The 13,082-nt window shown below is 38.4% G+C and overlaps 2 protein-coding genes across 3 annotated transcripts in view; one reads left to right on the forward strand and one right to left on the reverse strand.

Moving 5' to 3' along the window:
* Positions 1–8,421, forward strand: part of RANBP9 (RAN binding protein 9) — a 96,268-nt gene extending 87,847 nt beyond the window's left edge. The window contains exons 13-14 of the mRNA XM_015135575.3: positions 4,165–4,276; positions 7,429–8,421. Of these exons, the coding sequence (XP_014991061.2) occupies positions 4,165–4,276; positions 7,429–7,559 (243 nt within the window). The 3' untranslated portion in view covers positions 7,560–8,421. The remainder of the gene's footprint in view (positions 1–4,164; positions 4,277–7,428) is intronic.
* NOL7 (nucleolar protein 7) lies at positions 843–13,082 on the reverse strand. Of its 2 annotated transcripts, XM_015135551.3 has the most exons (9): positions 12,797–13,082; positions 12,649–12,709; positions 11,897–11,958; positions 10,661–10,692; positions 10,326–10,407; positions 9,581–9,702; positions 9,425–9,502; positions 9,067–9,169; positions 843–1,728 (listed from the first exon to the last, which is right to left on the reverse strand). In XM_015135551.3, the coding sequence occupies exons 1-8, from the start codon at positions 13,060–13,062 to the stop codon at positions 9,096–9,098; spliced, it is 777 nt and encodes a 258-aa protein (XP_014991037.1). In that variant the 5' UTR covers positions 13,063–13,082; the 3' UTR covers positions 843–1,728; positions 9,067–9,095. The 2 variants fall into 2 exon arrangements, with proteins under 2 accessions (XP_014991037.1, NP_001248604.1); NM_001261675.1 differs by lacking the exon at positions 843–1,728 and having other exon boundaries at positions 9,079–9,169; positions 12,797–13,079.

Raw genomic sequence — 13,082 nt, forward strand, 5'->3', positions numbered from 1 at the left:
TAGGTTTGCATAAACTTTGAGTCATGTGACTCAGAAGTTCATGCACATCCAGACACACACACACACGAGAGAGAGAGATTTGATTAATGTTGAAGGTCAGGTGGCACACTGTTTCTCTTGACCTTTTTCCTTTTAGTTTTTTCAGTCTTCTTTCCTCTTTTCCTGTTGTCTTTGTTCCTTATCTGCTACGTTTTCCAGTGGCTCCCAAAAGAACTCTTAAATTGTTTGTTGAGCAGCTGTTTATTGAATTTTTGCAGTGTGGAGAGGCATTGTTGTAGGGACTCTGGAAAGTCCAGTATGAATGAACAGCCCCAGCCTGCAAGGAGCCTTTAGTCTAGTAACTGAAATAGCAATAGAACCATTGAGAGTCACCCTATTTAGAAACTGCTCCAGATTCTAAACTAAATATGAGTACAATTTGAAAATCCTACCTAAATGATGTCATATTTCCCTCAGAAGTTATTCCACTGAGGTAATGTTTTTTGCTTTAAAATAACCCATAATGCTACATATTTCAGGTATTTTCAGTTTTGTGCCTTAATTCCCATGTGCATATATTTTAACTAGCTAATAACCGTAGTGGCACTATTTTGTATTATTTTGTTGTAAGAATTTATTTCCTCCCAGTTTTCTATGTATTATTTCTAATTATTTTTAAATGGCTACACAAGGCTGGGTGTGGCAGCTCACACCTCTAATCCCAACACTTTGGGAGGCTGAGGCAAGAGAATTGCTTGATCCTAGGAGTGCGAGGCTGCAGTGAGCTGTGATTGCACCACTGCACTCCAGCCTGGGTGACATAGTGAGACCCTGTCTCAAAAAACACAAAAGGCTCCATGATATTTTATTGTTGCTGTATAGGTTTATTTCAACATTGCTTTGTTGTTGGATTTTTCCATTTGCTTTTATGTCAGATGCTTTAGTGACATCTTTATACATGCATCTTTGTTTCTTCACATTATTCCACTGAGATAAAGTTCTAGAAATAGAATTGAGTCAAATAATATGAACATTATTGTGGCTCTCACTACGTGTTGCTATACTGGTTTTCAGAAACCCTCTACCAACTTTTACCAGCAGTAATAAAAGAACGTACCAATGGCACTACTACATTAATGCTACTTTAGTGGGTTTAACATATGTTAGTATCTTAAAATTGCTTATTTGCATTTCTTTGGTTATCATCACCAGTTAATTTTTACAGCAGGCTTTAAACCATTAGTATTGTTTTGCCAGTTTCATTCATTTTCCTTTGTGAAGAAAGAATAAAGTCCTAGATGTTTACTACTGTGAGTTCGATGGTATAAAACATTTTTTCTTTTTAAGTCTCTGTTAGTTTTGTTGCTTACAGCCTCACTCTAATTTCAAGCCATGTTTTATAGTGTTGTTGTGTGATCCTTCTAAAATGAAGTCTAATGCGTATCGGTTTCCTTCATTTTAAACCTTATTTCCTTATTGGAAAAACTTCAAGCTTTTTAGTATGTTTTTTGGGGTATTTTAGCATCTAACCGCTTATCCATGTTTCCAACCATGCTTTTTTCTCCTTTCTCTCAGCCTCAGTTTGCATGTATTAAGTCAATAGTGATGTACTGTGTGTTATTTATTTACATGTAAGCCTTCCCCAGGAGACTTGTGAGTTCCTTGAAGCAGTGCCTAGGTCCTGGTCATCAGTGTATCCTCAATATCTGGCAGCTGTATTCCGTAAACATATGTTGAATTGTACTGAAACTGAAATACCAGAGAAAAATTTTAGACTTTTTTTCTTCTTAACATTTAGATTGGTAACTAAAAGAATCTGCATCTTACTATTCACTGCCTCAGTTTGCTTCTGTAGATGACAGACATGATATTAACCTTAGATGATTATTGTAAGGATTAAATAGATGATCCATATTAGTGCTTAACACACTTCTTCATACAATATTAGTGCACAATATATTGTCATTTTAAAGAACTTTTTCTCTGAGTTTTTAAACACTACAGTGTAGTCTTTTTTTTCTTTAAGTGCCAGGGTACAGGAACTTAAAAGTTACATGTGCAGGATGTGCAGGTTTGTTACATAGGTAAACGTGTGCCATGGTGGTTTGCTGTACTGGACAGTGTAGTCTTAAGATTTGGGACTGCGACATTTCACATTTTCGGTGGCATGTTAGGTTTAGGCTGTGAATATAATTTTGTACTTGAAGTTTTTGTTTACCAAGTATTCCTTGGAAAAATTGTTCAATATTTCTTTTTAAATTTATTTCTATACTATGGGTATGGTACCCTCATCAGATGGTTGTGGGATAAGTCTTGAGCAAAGCTCAATCTTTAAAAATAACGTGTTTTTTTTTTTTTTTTTTTTTTTGAGTGGAGTCTCTCTCTATCATCCAGGCTGGAGTGCAGTGGCACGATCTTGGCTCACTGCAACCTCCGCTTCCTGGGTTCAAGCTATTCTCCTACCTCAGCCTCCCGAGTAGCTGGGATTAGAGGCATGCACCATCATGCCTAATTTTTGTATTTTTAGTAGAGATGGGGTTTCACCATGTTGGCCAGGTTGGTCCTGAACTCCTGGCCTCAAATAAGCCGCCCGCCTCTGCTTCCCAAAGTGCTGGGATAACAGGTGTGAGCCACCACACCCGGCCAAAAACAAACTAATGTGTTTGATTTGGGTTAGCTTTACAAGATAAAGGATCATATGTTCCTTCCATGGGTTGGGAAGTAGAACCAAGTAGCTTTGTGGGATGCATAAAACATCTTCAGTGCTGGAAGAAGCAGGTCTTGCTATCAACAGGCGTATGAATTATCTTCCTGTACCAAGCACCTGAGTAGCTTCAGGGGATTCAAAATAGTATGGTAAATAATTTTTATCTTCAAAGAACTTTTATTATAATTGGAGCAGAAAACTACCCAGAATGAAGTATTCAGCAATATAAAACAGTGGAGGAGTCATGTTTGTTTGCGTAGAGGCACGTGCATTCCATGCCTTGTCTCAGACTGACTTCACAGCATTTCTTCATGGGTTATTCTTCTCTAAATCCACAATGTTAGAGGCTCATTTGGATGAGAAAGGGCAAGAGTACAGTTGATCATGAGCCTCTCTCCCACCTCTGCTTTCATAACACTAGTAAGATAACTAGAGAAATGATGGAAAATGGGTGTGGAATCTAATTTTTTGAGCAGCGGAACCTAGGAGATGGTGCTCTTTAGGAATTTCAGTAGTCAGCATTTTGAAAGTGTTATGTTCCTGAGCTCACAAATCGACTGTTTCTGCAGCAACTCTCCATGTCTGCCTTCCGAATTGGGAAGTGTGTGTGAATTTCTGTATAATATTGCTCTGGATTAGGGTATTGACTTTTGGCATAATAATAAGACATCATTTATTGAAAGATTAGAATGAACTGATACTGCTAATTTCGTTTAGTTCTCATACAAATCTAGGAAATAGAGCCTCTTATCGTCCCCATTATGCAGATAATGAAACTGGCACTTAGATTGTTACTTGCCAAAGGCCACACAGCCAGTTAGTGGTGGGGCTTGGATTTGAAGCCAGTATCTGAAACCACCATTAGTATGTGCCTCTCATAGAAAGACGACAAAAATGTAAAGTAGTTGTTTGAAAAGAAGACTGTCAGTTATTTTAAGTTTTGAAGAGGAGTGGCTTGAAAGTAGCTGGAAATAACTGAATGCATAAAACAGGTGCTGAAGGGCAGCCTGTTCAATTTTTTCATAACTGAATTTGAGAAGTTGATATTCAGTGAGATGTGTCCAGTTCCTAAATCTGTTGAAAAAAGGAAATGCAGGCAGGCCCTCTCCTTTGACTGTCACATTCATATCAGTAGTAATAAATTGTGAAGTAAAACAACTGAATGTTTTGCCTTCCACTGTCCCTACACCTGTACTAGTTCATTCCTTTGAATTTTTTTATTTTTTTCTGTTTTGTTTAGGGATGGGAGGAAGATGAATGAGAATGGCTGTCCACAGGAAAAATGAAAATAAATTAGGCTTTGCTGCATAATTTAATTGTTCAAAAATGTAGAGCATCCCAGTGCTAGGAGTAAGTGGGTTTAAAGGTTACATTAGTCTAGTGCCTGGAAGCCATATTTTACCTCCCAACTTGGAAACATTTGTGAGCATAAGAGTTGAACTATTTGAATTAAAACCAAATTGGTGTGTTTTCAACAGGATGCATTCAGTTTACTAGCATATTCAGATCCCTGGAACAGCCCAGTTGGAAATCAGCTTGACCCGATTCAGAGAGAACCTGTGTGCTCAGCTCTTAACAGTGCAATATTAGGTAAGTAAAGCCAAATAAGGCACAATTTCAACTAGATTCTCTGAAAATTTAAGAGAGGGTGTTTGTACTGGCATTTATACTTTGGTAAAATCATAAGGAGAATGTTTTCTATATTTTTTAAATATAAAAATACCTAAAATACAGAAACCCCCCTCCTTTAATTCCAGATTCAAATGGATTTAAATAGAATAAAAACAGTAAAATGGGGTACAACTTGGGATGTTTGGGAAATAGAAGTTTTTTTGTGCATGTATGTAAGCATTTCTGGTAGCCACGAATGTCTACTCTCATTTGAATGAGAGATTTGGTGGTTCTTTTGTATAATTCAAACTATTGCCCTACCAGAGACATTCCTTACAGCCCTCTGTAGTGAAAGGCATTTTCTGCTACTGATTTCTAGGCTAGCAATTGCATGGCATTCTCTAGTTTGGCTGTTGTAGAAGGAATCGGAGAATGTTAACAAGAACATAGATTAATAATTGTCACAAGAGTTAGGCTAGAAGGGAACAGGGTACATTTGAAGAAAATCAAAGTCAAGAAATAGAGGTTTTGGTGGAGAATGAGAATGGAAATAAGGGAGTGAAGAGCTTGAGTATCAGAGAAGCTCAAACTGATCCAGTAGAAGGCAGGATTCCTACCTGGTGCTCCCCTGTTACCTTGTTCCCCACCATTTTGCTTGAGCTATTTGCAATGGGTAGCGGCAGCCTAAGCCACGGGTATTACAGCTCCCACCATGCTTATGAATACGAGCACAAGGGCCTTCCAGGTGACTTGTGAGTACCCTGCAGGACCAAGCCTTGATGTCAAATTCTATTTGCATTTATATTAGCCAGATTCAACTACGTACCCTCACCCAATAAAAAGGGTGGGTGAGGAAGAGAAAAGCAATTTAAAAGGTGAGGCTTAGCCAGGGGTGAGCATGAAGTGCGAAACTCTAATTCGATGTTCCTGTTTGGTTGCCATTCCTATGAGCAACTCACTGTAGAGTGTATGATTCTAGTATTTATATACTGAACAAATACTTTTTGTATGAATTGTGTAACTGCACATATTGTGCATTTCTATATAAATGTGGTATGGTCGATTGTTTACATAAAACAAATTTGAGTTTTGGGCAGTTCTCATCAAAGGTAATTTGCGTAAAGAGTGAGTTTTTATTTGACTTTGAGTCTTAATTCCCAGGTAATTGGGACTCCAGTCTAGTTTAGAAGTCTGTGCTGTGCTGTTTGGCCCTGCAAGGTTCAGAAACTTTTAGTCACATATTTCAAATTATTTTAGGAAGATGAGGGCAGTGCCACAAAAAGTAGATGAAAGAGTAGTTTAGATAAGGAGACTTGCAAACGAGGGCCAGGACTCTTATGGCAAGAATGTAAAGGAAGCAAGGAAAAGCATTCATATTTGAGCCTCAGTCTGTTTCTTTGCCCTTAGAAAATTTATTGATTTGTTAAGGATCAGTACTGAAGTTTGGGAATAGGAGTAGTGTCCTTAGTGCTGTAGTTCTCTGAAATTTAGGATTTGTATATAAATGTGAATTTTCTTTGGTTAATGTGTTATATTTTCATTGGTTCTACAAAATTCATTTAGCTCCATTGATAAAAGTAACTTAGTAATAATGCTGGAATTGTACAGAAAATTATGGTTTACTATAATTGTCTTTTCGAAGTTACCATATTGTAGGTAATCATTAAGACCTAATTATTAGATGATACTAATCTTGGAAAGAATTTGAGAAAAAGTGACCCGTTTTCTTTAAGTTTAATTTCTTGAGTTCTTCAAGGGAATTTAATTGAGCACCATTATCTATAGACACATGTACTCTGACATATTGTTCTATATTATGTAGAATCAGCTATAAATAGTGCTTAATCTTATTAATATAAATGCATGTGATTCCTATAAAATTAATGACACAATTATTAAATTGCTATAGATGGGTATGTATGTTTATAAATACCATGCTATTTATGTAGGGCTATCTGTATATAGTGTTATGAAAATTTCATATATCCAAAAAAGTTAAAGATGTATCACCAAATGCTTCCTTTGACCAAAATAAAATTTTAAAAATACTCCCTGTAGATGCTTGCCTTTGAGCACGGTCTTCCCTGTAAACCCTCAAGACACCATACTTTCTCACCAGTCTACATGCCTTTTTTGCACACTTTTATTCTTAATCCTGTTTTTGTTTTGTTTTCTAAGTCCTGAATTTGCTTATTTTTGATATTATGCTTTTTCCCTTTTGCAAATTTCCTCTTCTTTCTCCCACCATCAATTTGCATCCTCTGAACCAAGAGTGGAGTTAAACCATATGGAGCCTTCCTAGCCATGTGTCACTGTTTTTGCCCTTTGTTGTCAACTGTGCCTATAAAGAACTGATCAGTAGTTTTATTGATTAGTTGGACATTGCCTTCTCATAAAGAGAAACTACCAGCTTCTGAGTCTGGCTACTTTTACCATTAGTTCATGGTTTTTCATCTCTGGCAAGGAACAAATTTTGGTAATTATTGCATTTGTACTACAAATGTCTGACAAAGGACCCTGAAAACTTATTGGCATTTTTTAAAAATGTCTGAACTGTCCATTGTAAATTAGCACCTCCAAAACTGCAGGGTGGCTCTACTGTATGTTCTCTCACTGTCACCACCAACACCTACTCCCCACCAGCCCAAATAACATTACCTATATATGCCTTGGAGATGGCTAGGCAGCCTCAGTTTGGTCCCATCCACAGAGGTGGAAGAACCCATCAGTGGAAACTCATAATGAAAACCTGTTGCCTTTTTAGTTTTAGTATCAGCTGACTTTGATCAACCAGAAGGGAAATAATTCCTTACTCTCCACTCCAAATATCAAATAAAAAGTTGTACCTTTCCAAAACATCATAGTTAATATGGAAATCAGTTTTTTAGTATCTGATACTTTAAAAATCTGATTCTGCAAGAGTTTATCTTATCGCTGGATAGACAATACCCATACTACCTTGTCAGAATAGTATGTCCAAGGCATCTTTTGCTTAGGAACCTTCATTTGCTGATATTTCAGAGTGGTATGGGAGTGGTAGTTTTTAAAGTCATGCAGTATTCTCCTGATTGAAATGTTTTTTAAAATGTCTTGCTAATTGCTGTTTTCATTTTTAAATTATTTTTCTTCAGAAACCCACAATCTGCCAAAGCAACCTCCACTTGCCCTAGCAATGGGACAGGCCACACAATGTCTAGGACTGATGGCTCGATCAGGAATTGGATCCTGCGCATTTGCCACAGTGGAAGACTACCTACATTAGCTATGCATTTCAAGAGCTCACACTTATATTGTGGCATATAGTCAACATGGAAGTAGACCAGCTCTGCTGATTTGAAATTTAGATTTTTTAAATTATGTACTGGGGACAGGTTTTTGTCGCTTTACATTGCTTCCTAGTTTACAGCATGATGCAAATGATTTTCTAACTTAGTGTTAGGAGAAATTATTTTCCATCTTTAACCTCTTAGTTGTCTAAGAGTTAAATATTACTGAATTTCAGACGTTCAAATTGATCATCACAAATCCTTTAAAACAATTACCTAAAAGAAACCAAAAATCCTGCCTTCTTTGTGGGGGAGGGGGGAGAGAGGGGAAGGAAATGGAACAAGTTGTGTTTGTGTTAGCATGTGGGTGATGTAAACTTCAAATTGGGAGATGTTCCGACCCCCACTCCCATATAAGCATTCAATCAGTGTAACTTGCAAAATGCATAAACATCCGACAGTTTGAATTTATAGTGTTGATGGAAGAAATCATTTTTAATGTGTACTGTAAAACTTGAAATACTCAGGAGCTGAGTGAATATGTTTGTTGCTACTTACAATCCCAACCTGTTAGTCCCAGTAGTTTTGTTTTAACATGGTCTTTTTCAACTTTGTTTCCTGTTTAACTACAGATGACTTCTGTTGTAGACTCACAAGTTTAACTGTTGTATTATAACAGTATTACATGTCAACGGTGTGGTTATGACCTTTATTTATATAAAAACCAAATATTTAGTCAATTTACCGTGTCTTAATTTAATCTTTGTACACCTTCCATTTTTAAGTGCTTAAATGAGTACTATATTGCAATAAAATGTAGTGATATAATTAACCAGCCATTAAAAATTTACTTCTACAGATACAGTGTCAATTGAGTTTATATATTAGGTACTTGCATACTTTTTATGATTAATATGAAAATTAGAGCAATTAAAATTAATGGTTTCTACAATTAATCTGAGTTCTACAACCTAAAACTGCCTTCAGTTTACTGGCATCCCTGGATTAGGGTTAAACCTGATATTATGGGTGACACAGAAAGGCAACAGGAAATTAAATTCATTTTTTTCATATTCATAATATGGCATATGAGACTCACCAGGCAACCCCAGACTGGTTAAAAGTAAAAATTTAAACGCTGTTAGTTAGCTATATTTTGTCCACTGAATCTTTAACAGCAAATTGTCTAAGGGCTGCAGTTGGAGACTTTTCTGGAATGTCCATTTCTCCTTTTTGTCCGTGCCATTTTTGCCACCCCTCCCACCCCCCAGTCGGGGAGAGTAGACGAGGTGCTATTGCTGGTATGAGTATGGCTTGAATTCAGTTAAATACATTAAAAAGAAAATTCCTTCTTAAACCACTTTTTCCTCTAGGATTGCAAGGCACAATTCTACTCCAGAAGAATGAAATGTGGTTGAGTAATTCCTCAAATAGGTTTATGATTTTTATAATGATCCTTTAAAATTATCTACCAATAATTTATTAGATAAATTCTATACATACAAAGTACAGATTCTTCATTTAGCATTGATTTACTTCTTAGTTTTCATCTTTCTGACCATCCACCGTCTTTTAAACCTCTTGGCATTTTGTTTTTTCTGGATTCCTAGAATAGAAAGTTGTGCAGTAAGAGTATTAGAGAAACATAATTCAAAATTTTTATAATTCTCTACATGAATGTAATTACTAAAACTGGGTGGGCTTATTATACATTAGATGTATATACATACTACATTGACCTGTTTTTCACAAGTTATATAAGCCATTATAAGGGGCATATAATTATGAACTATCTCCTTCAAAAGAACATGATTCAACATATAAAGCTATTAAAAGACAGGAGAATAAAGCTGGATCTTACCCCAAGCATTATTCAAAAACTGGACAGCAGCCTTTTTCACTGGTGACCTCTTGTTGGCAAGAGACAGGAACTTATTTACTAGAAATGAAAGGTATTTATCATTTCATAGTTTTATTTGCAGTAAAAAGTGAGGAAAATAGTCCATAAAAAAATTACCAGTAGTCCTGTTGGTTCCTGGCCCATATAATGAATTATGTATGAAGGCTTGTGCCGCTTGTTGCCTTGAATCTCTCAGATCTTGGTCTTTTAGCCTGACGGCCAAGTAGCTTTTATTCTGGCTGTTCATCAATATAAAAGGTTAAAAAAGAATTAATACATGCTTGCTTTCTCTCCCCCCCACCCCCGCCCGAGACAGAGTCTCACTCTGTCACTCAGACTGCACGATCTCAGCTCATTGCAACCTCTGCCTCCCAGGTTCAAGCAACTTGCCTGCCTCAGCCTCCCAAAGTGCTGGGATTACGGGCATGGGCCACTGCACCCGGCCTACATGCTTGCTTTAATATATTTTTATCATTTGTCTCACTGTGATAAATGAAACTAATTTTGTATATGCACAGATAGAATAAAACTAAATTACAGGACTACAAGAAACAGACTAACACTCATATTTTAGTAGAGCACACCAGCACGCCCAGTTACTTTTTTTATTTTGTGTAGAGACTGGGCTTTACCATGTTGCCCAGGCTGGTCTTGAAATCCTGGACTCAAGCAATCCACCTGCTTCAGCCTCCCAAAGTGCTGGGATTACAAGTGTGAGCCACCGTGCCCAGCCCAAAACTGATTTTTCCACAGAGAATCCAATCTGAAATTACTACTAATTAAAATATTTCCCATGTTAGCCAATACTTTAACTCTCTTAGAGGTCTCCTTTATATCCCAAATAAAACAAAAGATTCATTACCTGACAGACTGTACTTTTTGTACTTTAACTTTTTTGGAGTCATTTCCTTTTTCACAGTCTTCATTTTTCTTTTGCAAATTAACTAAAAAATGGAGTTACATTTGCTAATTAGCATTCATGTAAAAATAAATCAGGAAATTTACTGGAGTTCACTTTAAGCATCCACTACACACCCATGTGGATGCAGTTTTTATTTGTATGAAATACAGGGAATAGGCCCCAGCTAACCTTGGCCAGGCCCGTGGCTTTCTAAGGGCCATTCATATTTGACTGGAAACATCTGCAAGTGCACTTGACACTTACGTGAAAAGTTATTTAAATTAGAATAGTCATACCTTCTTTGACCTTTCCTGGCGATTTCTTGACACTAAGGGAAAAAAACAAAACCACTGACTGGAATGGCAGATAGCAAAGGTTACTCAAAATATGTTATATTATTTCATCTGACTTTACAAGCAAGACACTCCCTTTCATTACCAACACCCTCAATTTCTACTCAGGAGCTCTCAGTTTGGAAAGCAACAGTCACTCCCCAGTACACTGCCACCAACTCTCAATCATTGGAAGATCTTCACAATGTAAATCTGAAAGCCTATTAGCAGGCTTCCAAAGCAGCAAAATGCTATGGGCAATGGAGTTCAAGTGAAACACTTAATAACAAGTTATATAGTATTTGAAATATGAAGTGAATGGTAGTAGGCCTGCCTCATTTCATTTGGAGAAATCACAAAGGATTAATTTAATAGTGTAGGCACAGGAGACAGTGAACAATGGAGAGAGAAATGTAAATGGACAGAATACAATACACAAGCATTTGCACAGGAGAAAGGCCACACAAAAGCGGAAGTGATGGGAGGCGGGCGGGCCAATTGAAAAGGTAAAGATGACACTTGAGCTTGGTTTTAAAAGATGAAAGGGAATTTGCCACCAAATAGATTTGCTCTTATGTTTAATGTATTCAGGATCTGAGTAACTCTTGGTAGTTTTTTTTACTGAAAATTTGAGAGCCACTGGCCTAAGCAAAAAGGGGCTAAATTTCTGAATTTAAAGCCTTAAGGAGAAAGAGGATAGAAACAAAAAATACAAATATTTAGAAGGCTAAATTTAGTAGGGTTTGACCGATTCTCAAGGACGACTATACCTTTTCGCTTTAAACCATAAAACACCAAAGATGCTAAATGAAGTGGGGAACAGGGAGGAAGGTCAGGTTGGTGGTAGGTAAGGCAAGTATGGGACAAATTGAGTTTTCAGAGCCTGTGGATAAGTGCCTGCTACCCCACTAAATGATTCAAAACACTCTGTATTCACCACCACCTACTCTGCCCTAGTACAATAACAGGCAATCAACAAAATGTACTGAATGAACACAATGGGATCAGGAATTCAAAAAATGGCAAAATAAGTGAAACATAAAGTTACCTCCTCCTTTCGCACCAAATTCATATACCAAGGTAGCTTTTAAATTTGGGTTCTACAATTCCTTCAGCTATATGGAGTCAAATAAATGTACCAGTATATAATTCAAAGATGAGTGTATATAAGCAAGTAATATAAGAAGATCCATTACTTACTTAAGAGTCTGTGAAGCTGTGGTTAACTTCTCTAAAATAGTGTCTGGAAGGAGTTTTCTTTTCTTTTGGAATGAAAACGTTTAAAATTAATAAAGTCATGTACACAGTATGTCCGGAGTTGCTTCTGAAGTTACTACTTCTAAGAATGCCCTACATCTAGGCAAAGAAATGAATTAGGTTGGAAACTGCCTCCACTCCAAGTTATGGGAAGATTGGGTCCACAAAACTCCATATTCTCTGAAAGACTTGATGAAAACTGGAAAAGGTGCCCACGGTATTCCAACCCTCAGGTCACTGTTACAAACTGAAAGCCGTTAAGTAATGTCCACCTGGAGCCAGTTCTCTGTGTCGAGTGTGTACCAGACAGCAAAGCAACCATACACCAAGTCTTGTACAGCCCTTACAGTTTACAAACCACCTAATTCTCACAGCAACCTCTTATTTTCAGTTGGTGGACACTAAAGGAGACGAGTTTTTTTTTTTTTTTTGAGACAGGGTCTCTCGCTCTGTCGCCCAGCCTGGAGCGCAGTGGTGTGATCTAGGCTCAAGGCAGCCTCGACATCCCGGGCTCCGCCCACCCAGTCCCCCTAAAGTACTGCCGCGCCCGGCCCAAGCATCTTTCTACCACTGTCAGAGAAAATCTTGGTGACTTTTTCCCCACTCAATATCCTACCAACCCAAATTACATCCACCACGAGAATTATCCGCAGGCCAGGTTGTTTTAATAAGACACCTCCCCCCTATCCTCTAACCTTCTGTTCGATGAACAGCTCCTCGCGTCGCTTCCTCTTCTCCTTCAGGAGCGTTTTATCCCTGGGAGGAAGGGTGACAAGTCAGCAAAGGGAAGGACAAGCGGGACGAGAAGGGGCGGTTCTCCCCGCCCGGCCGCGGGCTCCAAACCTGCGCACGGTCTCCCGCACTCGCCGCTCCTCTTCTCTCGCTTCCGCCTGGGCGCTGGCGAAAGTCAGCTCCTCCGGGGCTTCGTCGTCAAACTCATCGTCCCCTTCCTCGTCTTCCTCCAGCGGCTCGGCGGCCGCGCCGCTGCTGGGCTGACCGAGCAACAGCCCGTGCTCCGCCTCCTCCTCCTCCGAGGCCGGCTGGCCCTCGTCCACCATCGCCTCCGCCGACGCCGGGGCGCGAGACGCGCGCGGTCGCAGCTGCACCATGTCCCACGCAGCGCTAGACC

Source organism: Macaca mulatta, chromosome 4, assembly GCF_049350105.2.
Source record: "Macaca mulatta isolate MMU2019108-1 chromosome 4, T2T-MMU8v2.0, whole genome shotgun sequence".
NCBI classification, from domain to species: Eukaryota; Metazoa; Chordata; class Mammalia; order Primates; family Cercopithecidae; genus Macaca; species Macaca mulatta.